This window comes from Chiloscyllium punctatum, chromosome 32 (genome assembly GCF_047496795.1).
Source record: "Chiloscyllium punctatum isolate Juve2018m chromosome 32, sChiPun1.3, whole genome shotgun sequence".
Lineage (NCBI taxonomy): Eukaryota > Metazoa > Chordata > Chondrichthyes > Orectolobiformes > Hemiscylliidae > Chiloscyllium > Chiloscyllium punctatum.
In genome coordinates this window covers 21224697-21238326 of record NC_092770.1, presented here as the reverse complement: position 1 = coordinate 21238326, position 13630 = coordinate 21224697, and the positions used below count along the sequence as shown (strand labels likewise).

Here is a 13630-nt window from a genome sequence, read left to right as displayed (position 1 = left end):
GCATTTCAACTCCACTTACCCGCATTCTCCCCGTAGCCCTTAATTCCTGTGACATCAAGAATTTATCAATCTCTGCCTTGAAGACAATTAGCGTCCTAGCCTCCACTGCACTCTGTGGCAATGAATTCCACAGGCCCGCCACTCTCTGGCTGAAGAAATGTGTCCGCATTTCTGTTCTGAATTTAGCCCCTCTAATTCTAAGGCTGTGTACACAGGTCCTAGTCTCCTCGCCTAACGGAAACAATTTCCTAGCGTCCACCCTCTCCAAGACTTGTCCCCAGATTCCCAGAACATTACAGCTGAAGTGGATTAATAATCTTGATACTGCCACTTATAGCATCCTGGTCTTTATAAGTATATCAGGTGTAGTTGAATTCCCCACTGCCACAGGTCTTTCTACTCTCACTCCTTATTTAAAATTCTATCATTTTCTTTCCTTATCACCTTCCTTCCAAAACCAGCACTTCTTGACATTATATTTTATCCTCTGTCTCTCCCTACTCCAGCAGCCTGTTCCTATCCTTCTGAAGATTGTTGCTAAACTCCTTGCTGTTTATTTACATTTTTGGGTTTTATGTCATGTGAAAACTTTGAAATAAAGCCCCACCTGTTCAGGTGCAGAGTTGAGTGTTTGCACTGAATCCCAGTAGTTCTCTGTTTTTGTCTGATCCTGTTTGATTTAACTTTATACGTGGCGTTGCTGTTAAATTGTAAATTTGGGCTTTTTTTAAAGTGGTGAATATTTTAAAAGCTGTTTTGTGCTTTTCATGCCATCCAATGATTTTCATTGCATTTCTTTAATTAGAGTTCTCATGGCTTCACAATGAAACAATTCATGGACATATTTTCACTGCCAGAGCTGACTCTGCTTTCCTGTGTCAATGACTATTTTATCAAGCAGAACATCGACTTTGAGCCAGTTTATCTTTACAAGGATGTTAAGGTAAGATACGAGAGGATTTTTTTTTATTCCCAGTGTGATATCCTTGCTCACCTTCCTCGGAGACTGTGAACACCTTGAGCCAGTTGACCTCCAGACTGTTGAAGTGGTTTGCCAGGTGAGCGGTTTGGCTGATATTTCAATGGATTGTTGGTGTGCATTGAGGTGCAGAGATTGAGAGATCAGGTTTCTGATGGCTGTTCATCAAAACTGGCTCAGTTGGGGTTCCAGAATGAAATGTTGGCCCATAACTAATTGTGAAGCAAAAGGGATGACTGATAAATCTGATCTTGAAATTCAACATTTAGCAGCAACCGGGGTGAAAGTTCACATGCTTCTCAATTCATCATTGACAGGAGGTAATCCGAGATGTCCACGTTAAAGGAATATTGTATGGAGCAGTTGAACAAGATATTGGTATGTATATCAGCAATTGCGTTGCTCAACTCATGGTAGATTCTTCATGATGGGTATGGTGGCATAGCAGTAATGATGTTGGACTGGTAACAGAGGTCTAGACTGATACTCAAATGATGGAAGTTCAAATTCCACCATGGAAACTGGAGGGGAGTTTAAATTCAGCTAAGGGTTCAAAAAAGATTTACAAGGATATTGCCAGGGTTGGAGGATCTGAGCTACAGTGAGAGGCTGAACAGGCTGGGGCTGTTTTCCCTGGAGCGTCGGAGGCTGAGGGGTGACCTTAGAGGTTTACCAAATTATGAGGGGCATGGATACGATAAATAGACAAAGTCTTTTCCCTGGGGTCAGGGAGTCCAGAACTAGTGGGCATAGGTTTAGGGTGAGGGGGGAAAGATATAAAAGAGACTGAAGGGGCAACTTTTTCACGCAGAGGGTGGTAAGGGTATGGAATGAGCTGCCAGAGGATGTGGTGGAGGCTGGTACAATTGCAAGATTTAAGAGGCATTTGGATGGGTATATGAATAGGAAGGGTTTGGAGGGATATGGGCCAGGTGTTGGTAGGTGGGACTAGATTGGATTGGGATATCTGGTCGACATGGACAGGTTGGACCGAAGAGTCTGTTTCCATGCTGTACATCTCTGACTCTAATAAATTTAATATAAATCTATTTTAATTTTATACTATATAGGGTATGTAACTATGGATTACAGCTACTTTGATTGCTGGATTATTAAAACCCAGCTTGTTTATCTTATTTGGTCTGTCCTCCACATGACTCCTGACCCACAACCTTTTTGAATGGCTGAGTAGGCCACTCCATTTTATCAAACCAATTGAGATAAGTCCAATAGAATGTAGTGGTTCAAGGAGGTAGCTCACCACTCACCTTCTCAAAGGCATTCGCGAATGGACCAAGGCTAATGATGTTCATGTACCCAGAACAATTTTAAATTATAACACTTTGTAATTGCATCAGAAACCACCTAAAAAGTTCAAACTCTCCCCATTATTTTATTTTCCATTTAAGTTGTTTATCGCACAAAGAGATGGACTGAGCGTTATGTGATCCCTGATTTCCATCACATCATCATTGGCAGCTGTGCTTTCAGTCGCTAAGATCTAGGCATTAAAATACTCTGTCCAAGCCTTTCCACACTTTTTGTTAATCACTGAAGATATGTTTCTGTGCTTTTAGCCATTTTCCCTAATATCCCCTTATGTGTCAAGTTTTGTTTAATAATGTCTCAGGGAACATTTTATAATGTTCAATGGACAACAGAAATGCAAGTTTTGGTTCGTTTAGTAGGCTAGTGAATAGCTTTGCTATTGAAGGTACAATTTTGACTCTGTTTTATATTAAGTGCAGAAGTAAATGAAGACAATGGAATCTAGGTTAACTGAAAAGAGAGCTATTTTTAAATGGCCAAACTAGCTTCTGATTCCACCTGCATGTCCCTACAGGCTGCCAGCCTTTCTCTCTGTTTCCCCATGTGCTCTCATTATTCTGTGCCTATCTGAAATTGCAGTTTCCTCTTTGATGTTGACCAATTCAATACTTGTTTCTTTCTTTCTTTAAAGCAATATTTCTTACTTCCCTCTTCTAACATTTTTAATGTTGCATCAAAGGTTGGCAGCTATATTTTGGAATACAAGTTAAAAGTAGAAACAATTGATCAAGAGCTTACTTACAGCGTTTCCTCTAAATTCTCCTCTTTTTCTTTTATCTGTCAGTCAAACATTGATTTCCCAATTTGTTTTGGAACTAAGTGGCTTGTGATGCCATTTCAGAGGGCAGTTATGAGTCAATCACATTCCTGTGGGTCTGGAGTCACATGTAAGCCAGACTGGGTAAGGATGGCAGATTTCCTTCCTTAGGTTCACTAAGGTACTTTAATAGGCCAAAGCCCACATGGCTGGGTTTTGATGAGAATTGATAGTTTCATGGTCATCATTACTGAAACTGGCTTTTAATTCCTGATTTTTATTCATTGAATCTGCCATATTGGGGTTTGAACCTTTGTTCCTGGGACATCACACTGGATCTTTTGATTATTAGATCAGTGACAAAATCATTACGCCACTAAACCCTCCATTGAGCATATCTTTCATGTTTTCTCAGTGTGTCAGGAAGCAGTGGAATGAATAACACTGAAACTAAATTTAGTCCTGGGGTACTCTCAATTTCTTGGGAAACTATTGTTAGAAATGGGGGAAAGTGTTGTTTTTGCAGATATAGAAAAAGCATACAAGAAGGGGGTACAGCAAGAGAACTATTAACTCTGCAGGTATTTAGGGAAGAGTATCTCTACTTTTCAGTGTATAAATGTGGTTAATTAAATACTAACTTTGGTGTGTAATTATTTTAGCAAATAAGTTCTTTTTAAAAAAATTATGTTTTCAGCAAAAAGCTGAGATAACCGAAATGCTTGGGCTATACAAAATGATACAAGTTAATGAAATGTCCGAGGATGGAATGTACCAGCAGAATTGATGCAAAATGTTAAACCAGATCTTGATGTACTGTCGACAAAATAATGTGTGTGTCAGCACTTACAGAGAGGAAGGTTGCCAACCTGGGGAAGGGGGCAATGGGCGTGGAGCATAGATGGGCAGAGGCAAAATACTAAGAGATTTGGTAATTCAGGAGTCGGGAGAGGTGACCTCACGCAGCTCAAAAGTATAACTGTGTAGTAGTTTGAATAATCATCACTTCAATTGCCTTCTGCAATTGGGGTCCTTTCTTGCAAGATCGTAAAATAAATTGTCTTGTTTCCAGCTTTGGTGATCTCGTATAATTTTATTGAGTTTGTTTCTTACACTATGGTAATGGGCTGTGGTTCCCAGCACACACACACAGGCACAGAGACACACAATCACACACAGGGGGACACACAAACACACAGACACACGCACACCCAACAGTGTTCTCACAGCAATTTAATGCTGGGAATTGGACATAATTTCTTTACTGAGACCCTGCCACTCCTTTCTTGGGAGAAATCCTGCCTTGGAGAGCTGCCAACCAATTGGATGGCGAAAAGCCCTACCACTGGGAGACGCTGCTGAATCAATGGCTGTGCCCAACGCTGAGGATCCCAGAGTGACTCCTGAGTGCAAGGTCACAGTGAAGTGGGGGTGGGGAGTGTTAAGGAATGAGAGTTGGAGAGATGGGGTTTGCAATTGAAGGCAGCTTTTCAAAGCACCTGAGGGATGAAGTGTCAAGTACCAGGAGACATAATCTCAGAATAAGGAGACAATTTAAGGCAGAAATGAGGAAGAATTTGTTCTCCCAGAGGGTGGTGAATCTGTGGAATTCTTTACTGCAGAGCGCTTTTGAGCCTGGGCCATTAAGTACATTCAAGGCTGAGATAGATGGATTTTTAATCACATTTGGATTCAAGGGTTATGTAGATAGGGCAGCAAAGTGAAATTGAGGATTATCAGATCAGCCATGATCTCTGGATGATGGAGCAGACTCGATGGGTAAATGGCTTATTTCTGTTCTTAAGTCTTATGGGTGATCTGGAGGATAGGGAGAGGGCTGGGAGGTGGGGAGATGAATGCCTGTTATGGGCTGTGAGGGCACAAAAGGGGGTCCCAACATCAGCCCAGAAAGTTAAAACTGCTTGACTTCCCATGTGGTGTGCAGTTTGCCTACAATGGAGTGAAATAGAACTTGTGTTCAGAGACAGCTCACTTTATGCCTGACAGGAAGTCATTTTAGACAAGTCCAACACATTTTGGCTTGTTACCCTATTGCAGTTAAAATAGAGCTCACTTCTAGCTTGTCCACCTGGATTTGATTTGTGTACCATGTTTGTGTTCTAAGGTGTTGCTGAAATTAAAATGTAAAGTCTGGTATACTGCTGTGTAAAAAAAAACTTACCAATACCTTTCCTTCAAATCAGATAAATACATATCTCATGAGGAAAAAACCAGTGCTGTCTTGGGAAGATTGATTGACAGTGGCAAGAAACTTTTCCTAATAACAAACAGCCCTTTCAGTTTTGTGTAAGTGACTTTCCTGATTCTCCTGTCATGTGAAGATGGTAATCTGACTGAATAGAAATGCATGGATTTCATTGGTTCAAGAAGGTAGCTTGCTGTTACCTGGTCATGGGCAATTAGGAATGGGCATCAAATACTGTCTTGGCCAGTGATGCCCACATCTGATGAATGAAAAAATAATTTTTTGAAATGCCTTGGTAGAGCAAAATGTGTTTTTTGATAAATATGCACTGGCAGTGATTTAAAATGAGCCCGGTGGTTATATTATTGATGGTTGTGTTCCCTTTGTGACAGTGATAAAGGAATGCAGTACATGGTCGGCAAAGATTGGCGAGACCTATTTGACATCATCATTGTTCAGGCTGAGAAGCCAGCTTTCTTCAACGATAACCGAAGGTCAGTGCAGTAGGATTTCAGTGGAACAGGTTCATTGCTGTGTTTTTCAGTGGGAATGAAAATTGATCTTTAGCGCTGTTTGAAAACTTATCTCTAAAGTTCTCCAATTTTTCCATAGACCATTCAGGAGAGCAAATCAGAGAGATAAATTGCACTGGGACAAAATCAGCAAATTAGAGAAAGGCAAGATCTACAAACAGGTAAATGCCTTCATTATGTCTGACTGTTAACTGTGCAGAATCTTAATTTCATGTTATTTTGGAATATTGTGTGCAATTCCGGTCTCCCTGCTATAGGGAGGATGTTGTGAAACTTGAAAGGGTTCAGAAAAGATTTACAAAGGTGTTGCCACAGTTGGAGGGTTTGAGCTATATGGAGAAGCTGAATAGAGTGGGGCTGTTTTCCCTGGAGCGCGGAGGCTGAGGGGTGATCTAAGAGAGGTTTATAAAATCATGAAAGGTGTGGATAGGGTAAATAGACAAGGTCTTTTCCCTGGTGTGGGGGAGTCAAAAACTAAAGGGCATAGGTTTAAGATGACAGGGGAAAGATATAAAAGAGACCAAAGGGGCAACTTTTTCACACAGAGGTTGGTGCGTGTATGGAATGACCTGCCAGAGGAAGTGGTGGAGGCTGGTACAATTACAACATTTAAAAAGGCATCTGGATAGGTTTATGAATCGGAAGGGCTTAGAGGGATATGGGCCACATGCTGCTAAATAGGACTACGGCTAGTTCTTCTGTGACGTGATGGTTGCGTTCTTGTGCAACCCCACATTATAGAAAAATTGTGCTTTAGAAACAGTGCTTAAGGTGTTGCCGATGTAATCATGTTACAGCCAACACATTTTAAAAGTTCACACTTTAAAAAGTGTCCCCAATTCGTCAATCACGACACAGCAAATTTGTGTTAACAAAACGCGTGTTATAGCGGAACGGCCTGTAGATTTATTTAGGATATCTGGTTGACATGGACGAGTTGGACTGAAGGGTCTACTTCTGTGCTGTATATCTCTATGACTCTAAATAATAAGGCTCATTTTTACATGATTCTAATTCCTCTGATCAATTTAAATGTTGATAAATCAGAATTATTATCAATAAAAAAATTACCTGAATGATTCTTTTGTTTTTACCCCTCAAATAATTGAGATTTCTGGATCATCTACTAAAATTGACAACAAGGCCACTAAGCTTAATTTCAAAGCTCACTACACTGGGGATTCCGTCAAGTATATGACTATATTAACTATGTCATAATCCACAGTATAACTAGTGGTTTCCATGCAGCCTTCATGTACTGTTAGGAAGATGTGGGTGTCCTATACCTTGAAGATAGTTAAAAATAGCAGTGACAGCACCAAGTGTCCTCAATAAGACACAATGTAACATGTGCTGCAGCTACTAGGTTAACTAGTTGCCTGGAAACGACAAAACATATTCAAATTAAGCCAACCAGTTTAAATTATACCCCGGAAAATACCAAATTCCAATCAAGTTTAAATTGAGTATATTGACAATCTTAAAAGTCAATGATACAATCCGATGCTTTGGAGTGTAAGACTGGGGAAAATTGAACAGTTGGGAGGAGAACTGTCACCAGACCAACACTGTAGACTGCTAGTCAGAACTCTGAGAGATACCTGTCTAGAGAAGATGTTTGCACAGAGAAAAGCCTCAACACTGACCTGGAGAGGCACTCTACTGACAAAGTTAGAGAGAAGATTTGATCGCTGGCTGGTTTTAAAAATTTGAGTATCAGTAAATCCTAATTGGGAATTTTATCGGACAAGTATTATAGAAGGGAAGGTAAAAGATAGGAATTGTAAATAGTTGTTAGTTAATTATTCTCTGTTATACTTTAAGAAATAACATTGTTAATTTTTACTTTAGAGAGTTTTTGGCCACTTGAAGTTTTGCAGATTACTTTCTTTTCTGTGTTGCTGGTTTTAAATTAAGCAGGAGGGTTTACCCCGGGCCGTAACAGTACACTTATTTAATAGAAGGGGTGTCAAATTATTTTGATGACACAAGGGACAAATGTTTAATGTTTTTTTTCATGATTATTTGAAGTGTTTTTGTCCTAAATGTAATGATCCAATCATTTGAATTAAGCAAAGTTAACAATGCAGCAAGGTGGCAGTGTAATGTGTAAAAATACTTAAATAATCTTATTGTTTGAATGAAGTGATGTAGCTCATAATTCATTTCATAGAGATTTACAAATAATAATTGTTTGCAGTTAATGGAATGGTGTATCTTTTTCTGATTTGTCACTTGTTTTGCATATTACAATGTTCAAATTAGATGGATATAAAATAAACAGAGTTCCTCCTACATTAATTTAGACTTTTCTTAGAAGAATGGAATGAGCCCTTCTACACTGAAGTAATCAATTAATTGAATTGAATTATCTTTATTGTCACATACTCAAATGAGTGAAAAGTTTACTAGTCATCACTGACAGTGCCATCTTGAGTATAAAGATACCTAGGTACTGATTCTTAAGTACAAGTTCTTAGGAAGAAAATATAGAAACGTAAAGAAATTAACTCCTTTTAAATGATCCTTTTACCAAAAATCATTGACAGCTTATTGATTACTTAGCGAGCTTTTAAGTTCCTGAGCCCCACAAAACTTGGACAATCTGGTATTTGACCTTGATGAAGGAGCCACACTCTGAAAAAGCTTCTGATTTCACATAAACTTGTTGTACTTTCATCTGGCATCCTATGAGATTCTGTCTTAACAGTTTGGACTGAAGCAATTATCAGTCCTGCTGTTAATGGACATCTCCCTATACCTTGGTTCTTGTTAGGGTTTGCACTTGGATCAATGTTTGTTTACCATCCAGAAATTTATTTTGGGAAAGGTAAGCTGCAGGCTTTAGACTTCAGTCTGAATGGCATTTTAATCTTGAACCTTGTTTACACCCAGGGCAACCTGTACGAATTTTTAAAGCTCACTGGATGGACTGGCTCGAAGGTACTTTATTTTGGGGATCACATTTACAGTGATCTGGCTGTAAGTATAATGGTGCCACTATTAAATTAACTAAATTCAAGTAGCTTGTACTATATTAAATATAAAGGAACATTTAATTTGTGCTGTGACGAAGTACTGGTGTAATGGTATTGTCACTAGACTAGTAAGCCAGAGACCCAGGCCATTTCTTTGGAGACATGGGTTCAAATCCCACCGTGACAGATGGTGAAATTTAAATGCAATCAATAAATCTGGAATTAAAAGCTCAGTTTCTGGTGTCCATGAAGCCATTGTTGATTGCCATAAAATCCTTCTGGTCCACTATTTTCCTTGCGGGAAGAAAATCTGCTGGGGGTTATTAGGAGAACGAGAAGGACAGAAAGAGGCTGGAATGTTTAATTTATAAAATGATCAATGTTAAGTATGTGGAGATTCTGCATTGCTCTCTTGTGCTTTATCTGAACTCACAAATATGTGAATCCCCCAAAATCGAATATTCCAAGCTCGTTTCACAGAATTGTAGAATCCTTAGTGTGGAAGTAGGCCATTCGACCCATCGAGTTCACACTGACCCTCTGAACAGCATCCCATCCAGACACACCCATTTACCCTATCCCTGTAACCCTGCACTTCCCATGGCCATCCACCTGACCTGCACATCTTTGGACTGTGGAAGGAAACCAGAGCACCCGGAGGAAACCCACGCAGACCTGAGGAGAATGTGAAACTCCACACAGGCAGTCACCTGCGAGTGGAATTGAACCCAGGTCCCTGGCACTGAGAGGCAGCAGTGCTAACCACTGAACCATTGTGCTGCACCCTTAGAATAGTTATGGCACAGAAGGAGGCCATTCAGCCCATTGTGCCTGCATCAGTTCTACGACCTGGAGCCAATCTCCTGCCTTTTCCCCATATCCCTGGATATCCAAACAACCATCTGATACCCTTTTGAATTGAACCTGCCACCACCACATTGCTGGGCATTCCATACCTTAACGATGTGCTTTTTCTCACATCATTTTCACATATCACTCTAATGTTGTTTGCACATCACTTTTAAATCTTTTTGTCTTTTGTCGAGCTTCTCCCTACCTCTTCTGTGCATCCCATTCATAATTTTGAAAACCTCTATCAGATCTCCTCTCAGCCTTCTTCCATCTAGGGAGAACAATCCCAACTTCTTCAACCTATGCTCAGATCTGAAGTTTCTCATTCCTAGAACCATTTTTGTAAATTGCTTTTGCTTCTTCTTAAAGTGATTTTTTTCTGTCAGGTTTTTACTGTTGCAGAAATAATTTTAGGAAAAGACTAAAATGCAATAAAGCCAAAGAAAGGCATCTTGTTTGTACTTCTGTAAACATAAATTAGTTAAGCATAACTAACCGATGTGCTTTCTGTCACATCAGGATCTGACCCTGAAGCATGGCTGGAGAACAGGTGCAATTATTCCAGAGCTGCGATCAGAGATTAAAACCATGAATACAGACCAGTACAATCGGGTAGTTGTGTGGTTGCAGGGTCTCACTGGGCTGCTTGAACGCATGCAGGTAAGTGTGTCCCTTTTTATAAAGCTGTTACAACAGAGAAGGAGGCCACTTATCCCATTGATGCCATGCTAGCCCTCTGTGGAGCAATCCAATCAGTCCCATTCTTCCACTTTGTCTCTTTAGGTTGACAAGTTTATTTCTCTCAAGTCCTTATCCAGATTACTTTTTTCAAATCGTTCCACATTCTCTGCTACCACTACTCTCGCAGGCCAAGAACTCTAAGTCATTATCATTCACTGTGAAAACCTTTTTCTTCCTCTCACTCCTCCAGCATTTAGAGTCATAACTTGGCCAAAACCTTAAATCCCTAAAGCCTGTACCATCAGCTAATGGAAACAGCTCTCCTTGGTCAATTTCAAATCTTATTGTCATGTACATCTCTCGCAACATACCAGCATCTGTCATGAGAAACCTGATATTCCTAAAGCTATCTCTGCTTCAGAGTAATGTATTTCAATCCATTTGTCAGAATGTGAAAACTTGAACACCCCTTTATAAGTTTAAAAATCATATCTCTGGTCTCTTCTAAATGGTAGCAATTCTAGAAAGTGGTTCTTCAGCCCATTAGTCAATGTCTACTCTTCAATCAGAGCTAACTTTCTTTTGCATCATTGAACACCATCCCTGCTGTCACAACCTAGGGGACAAAAACACTGAACTGGGCCTGTCCTGTAAATATAGTGGTAGCAAGACTGGATCAAAGGCCATGAGTTTTTTAGTCAGTAGCTCAACTCCTGTCTCCCCAAAGCCTGCCCATCTCTACAAGGCACAGGTCAGGAGTGTGATGGAATACTCCGCAGTCGTCTGGATAATTGTTCCAACAAAATTCAAGAAATTTGACAAAGCAGCCACTTCATTGGCACGCCATTTAAAACCTTCAACGTTCACTGGGCTGCTTTGATAGCTCCTTCAAGACCCATTACCCTTAATACGTAGAACTAAGGTTCATGGGAGCATCACACTTGCATGTACCCCTCCAAGCCACTCGCCATCCTTACTTGAAACTGCATCACAGTGGAAGACACCAACAGCATACCAGAATTTCAAGACCGGCAAGGGGCAGAGGGGAGTGTAATGACCATCAACTAAGGAGAAAGTGCTGGGGAAGCTGAAAGGGCTGAAGGTGGATAAATCACCCAGACCAGATGGGCTACATTCCAGAGTTCTGAAGGAGTTGGTGAGGAGAGTGTGTAGGCATTGGTGGTGATCTTGCAGGAATCTCTGGAGTCAGGGAGGGGTCCTAGAGGACTGGAAAATGGCTAATGTAATACCTCTGTTTAAGAAGGGAGTGAGGCAGAAGATAGGAAACTGTAGGCTGGTAGGCCTGACCTTAATTGTTGGTAAGCTTTTGGAATCCATTATTAAGGATGAGATTGCAGATTACTCGGAAGCGCATGATAAAGTTCGGCTGAGTCAGCACAGCTTTGTCAACAGGAAGTCATGCCTTACAAATCTGTTAGAATTCTTTGAGGAGGTAACGAACAAGTTAGACAAAGGAAAGTCAGTAGACATAATCTATTTGGATTTCCAGAAGGCCTTTAACAAGGTGCCACCCAGGTGCCTACCAAATAAGATAAGAGCCTGTGGTGTCAGGGGCAAGGTGCTGGCATGGATAGAGATTTGGTTGAACCAGAGAGTAGGGATAAAGGGGTCTTTCTCAGGATGGAAGCCAATGACTAGTGGAGTTCTGCAAGGTTCTGTATTGGGACCACACTTACTTGTTGCACATTAACAATCTGGATGAAGGAACTGAGGGCATTGATGCTAAATTTACAGATGACACAAAGATAGGTAGAGGGACAGGTAGTGTTGAGGAGGTGGGAAGGTTACAGAAGGATTTGGAGAGCGGGCAAAGAAGTGGCAGATGAAATACAATGGGGCAGCATGATGGCTCAGTTGCCTAGCACTGCTGCCTCACAGTGCCAAGGACGCAGGTTCACTTCCAGCCTCTGGCAACTATCAGTGTGGAATGTGAACATTCTCCCTGTGTGCTCTAATTTCCTTCCACAATCCAAAGATGTGCAGGTTTGGTGGTTTGGACATGCTAAATTGTCCATATTGCCCAGGGATGTGTAAGTTAGGTGGATTAGCCATGGGTAATACAGGGTTACACGAATAGGGTGGAGGGTGTGGGTCTGGATGGGTTACTCTTCGGAGGGTCGGTGTGCACTCGTTGGGCCGAATGTCCTGCTTTCACACTGTAGGGGGTTCCTGACCTATGATCTACGGTCAGTGGAGAGTCGGTGTGGAGATGTTGTGCCGAATGGCCTATTTCCATACTGTAGGGATTCTGTGATTCAATGAAAGTGGGAAAGTGTGAGATTAAGCACTGTGGTAGGAAGAATAGAGATGTACACTATTTTCTGAACAGGGAAAGGCTTCAAATTTCTGGAGCATAAAACGACTTGGGAGTCCTAGTTCAGGATTTTCTTAAGGTTCAATGTGCAGGTAGGAAGAAAGCAGAGTTAACGTTTAAAGTCCAGTATCGAGTTCTGATGAAAAGTCACTGAACTCGGAATGTCAACTCTGATTCTTCCCACAGATGTTGGCAGACCTGCTGAGTTTCTCCAGCAATTTCTGTTTTTGTACTTAATCAATACTGTGTTCCTCAGATGATAGTTGCATTTTGGTCCAAGTTAATCAAAACTGACATGGCCAAGGAATTTTAATCATTGTCAAAAGTGTAAGATTCACTTGGTGTTCATTTATCCTTCCTTTATGAAACTATTTTAGACTTACGAAGATGCAGAGTCACGGATGGTGCTACAAGAATGGATCAAGGAGCGGAATGAGTTACGGTGAGTTGTAATAACCTTACATAATCATGTCTTTGGTGGTTATCATTCACGTATGAGATAAAGTGTCTCTAATACAGTCACACACACTTACTTTTCTAGCAGACTCACTGTATGCTAAGATTGATTAAATTAGTTTTGGAGAAGAAATTGTATATCATTCCCAATATTAGTTCCACCTCTCCTGCTCTGAATCTGATGCCACTTGCAGACAATGTGACTCCATGGGCCTCTGAGGCTACATTCTCTGCACCTCTTTGAAATGGTGCCACATGATCTTCTCCATCCACCTGAGAGGGCAAGCACAGCTTCAGTTTAACAGCTGGTTCCAAAGATGGCACTTCCAATAGTGCAGCACTCCCTCAATACTGACACTCCCAGCACAAGTGTCTGCCTCGATTCTGCACTCGGCTCTCTGGAATGGAACTTGAACATGGGTGAGGTAGTAGTAAGAAGAAAGAGGAAGGTTGGACCATGGTGGGATATGCTCCCTTTACACTAGATGTTGTCAGCTCGAAGGCGTTTGTATTCTACTATGATC

At 40.9% G+C, this 13630-nt stretch overlaps 1 protein-coding gene across 1 annotated transcript in view; it reads left to right on the top strand.

The window, feature by feature from the left end:
• The window catches only part of nt5dc3 (5'-nucleotidase domain containing 3), a 31734-nt gene that overhangs the window by 13878 nt on the left and 4226 nt on the right, over positions 1–13630 (top strand). Inside the window, exons 6-13 of the mRNA XM_072551857.1 lie at positions 806–943; positions 1297–1357; positions 5270–5372; positions 5664–5765; positions 5884–5965; positions 8700–8786; positions 10154–10294; positions 13028–13092. Of these exons, the coding sequence (XP_072407958.1) occupies positions 806–943; positions 1297–1357; positions 5270–5372; positions 5664–5765; positions 5884–5965; positions 8700–8786; positions 10154–10294; positions 13028–13092 (779 nt within the window). The remainder of the gene's footprint in view (positions 1–805; positions 944–1296; positions 1358–5269; positions 5373–5663; positions 5766–5883; positions 5966–8699; positions 8787–10153; positions 10295–13027; positions 13093–13630) is intronic.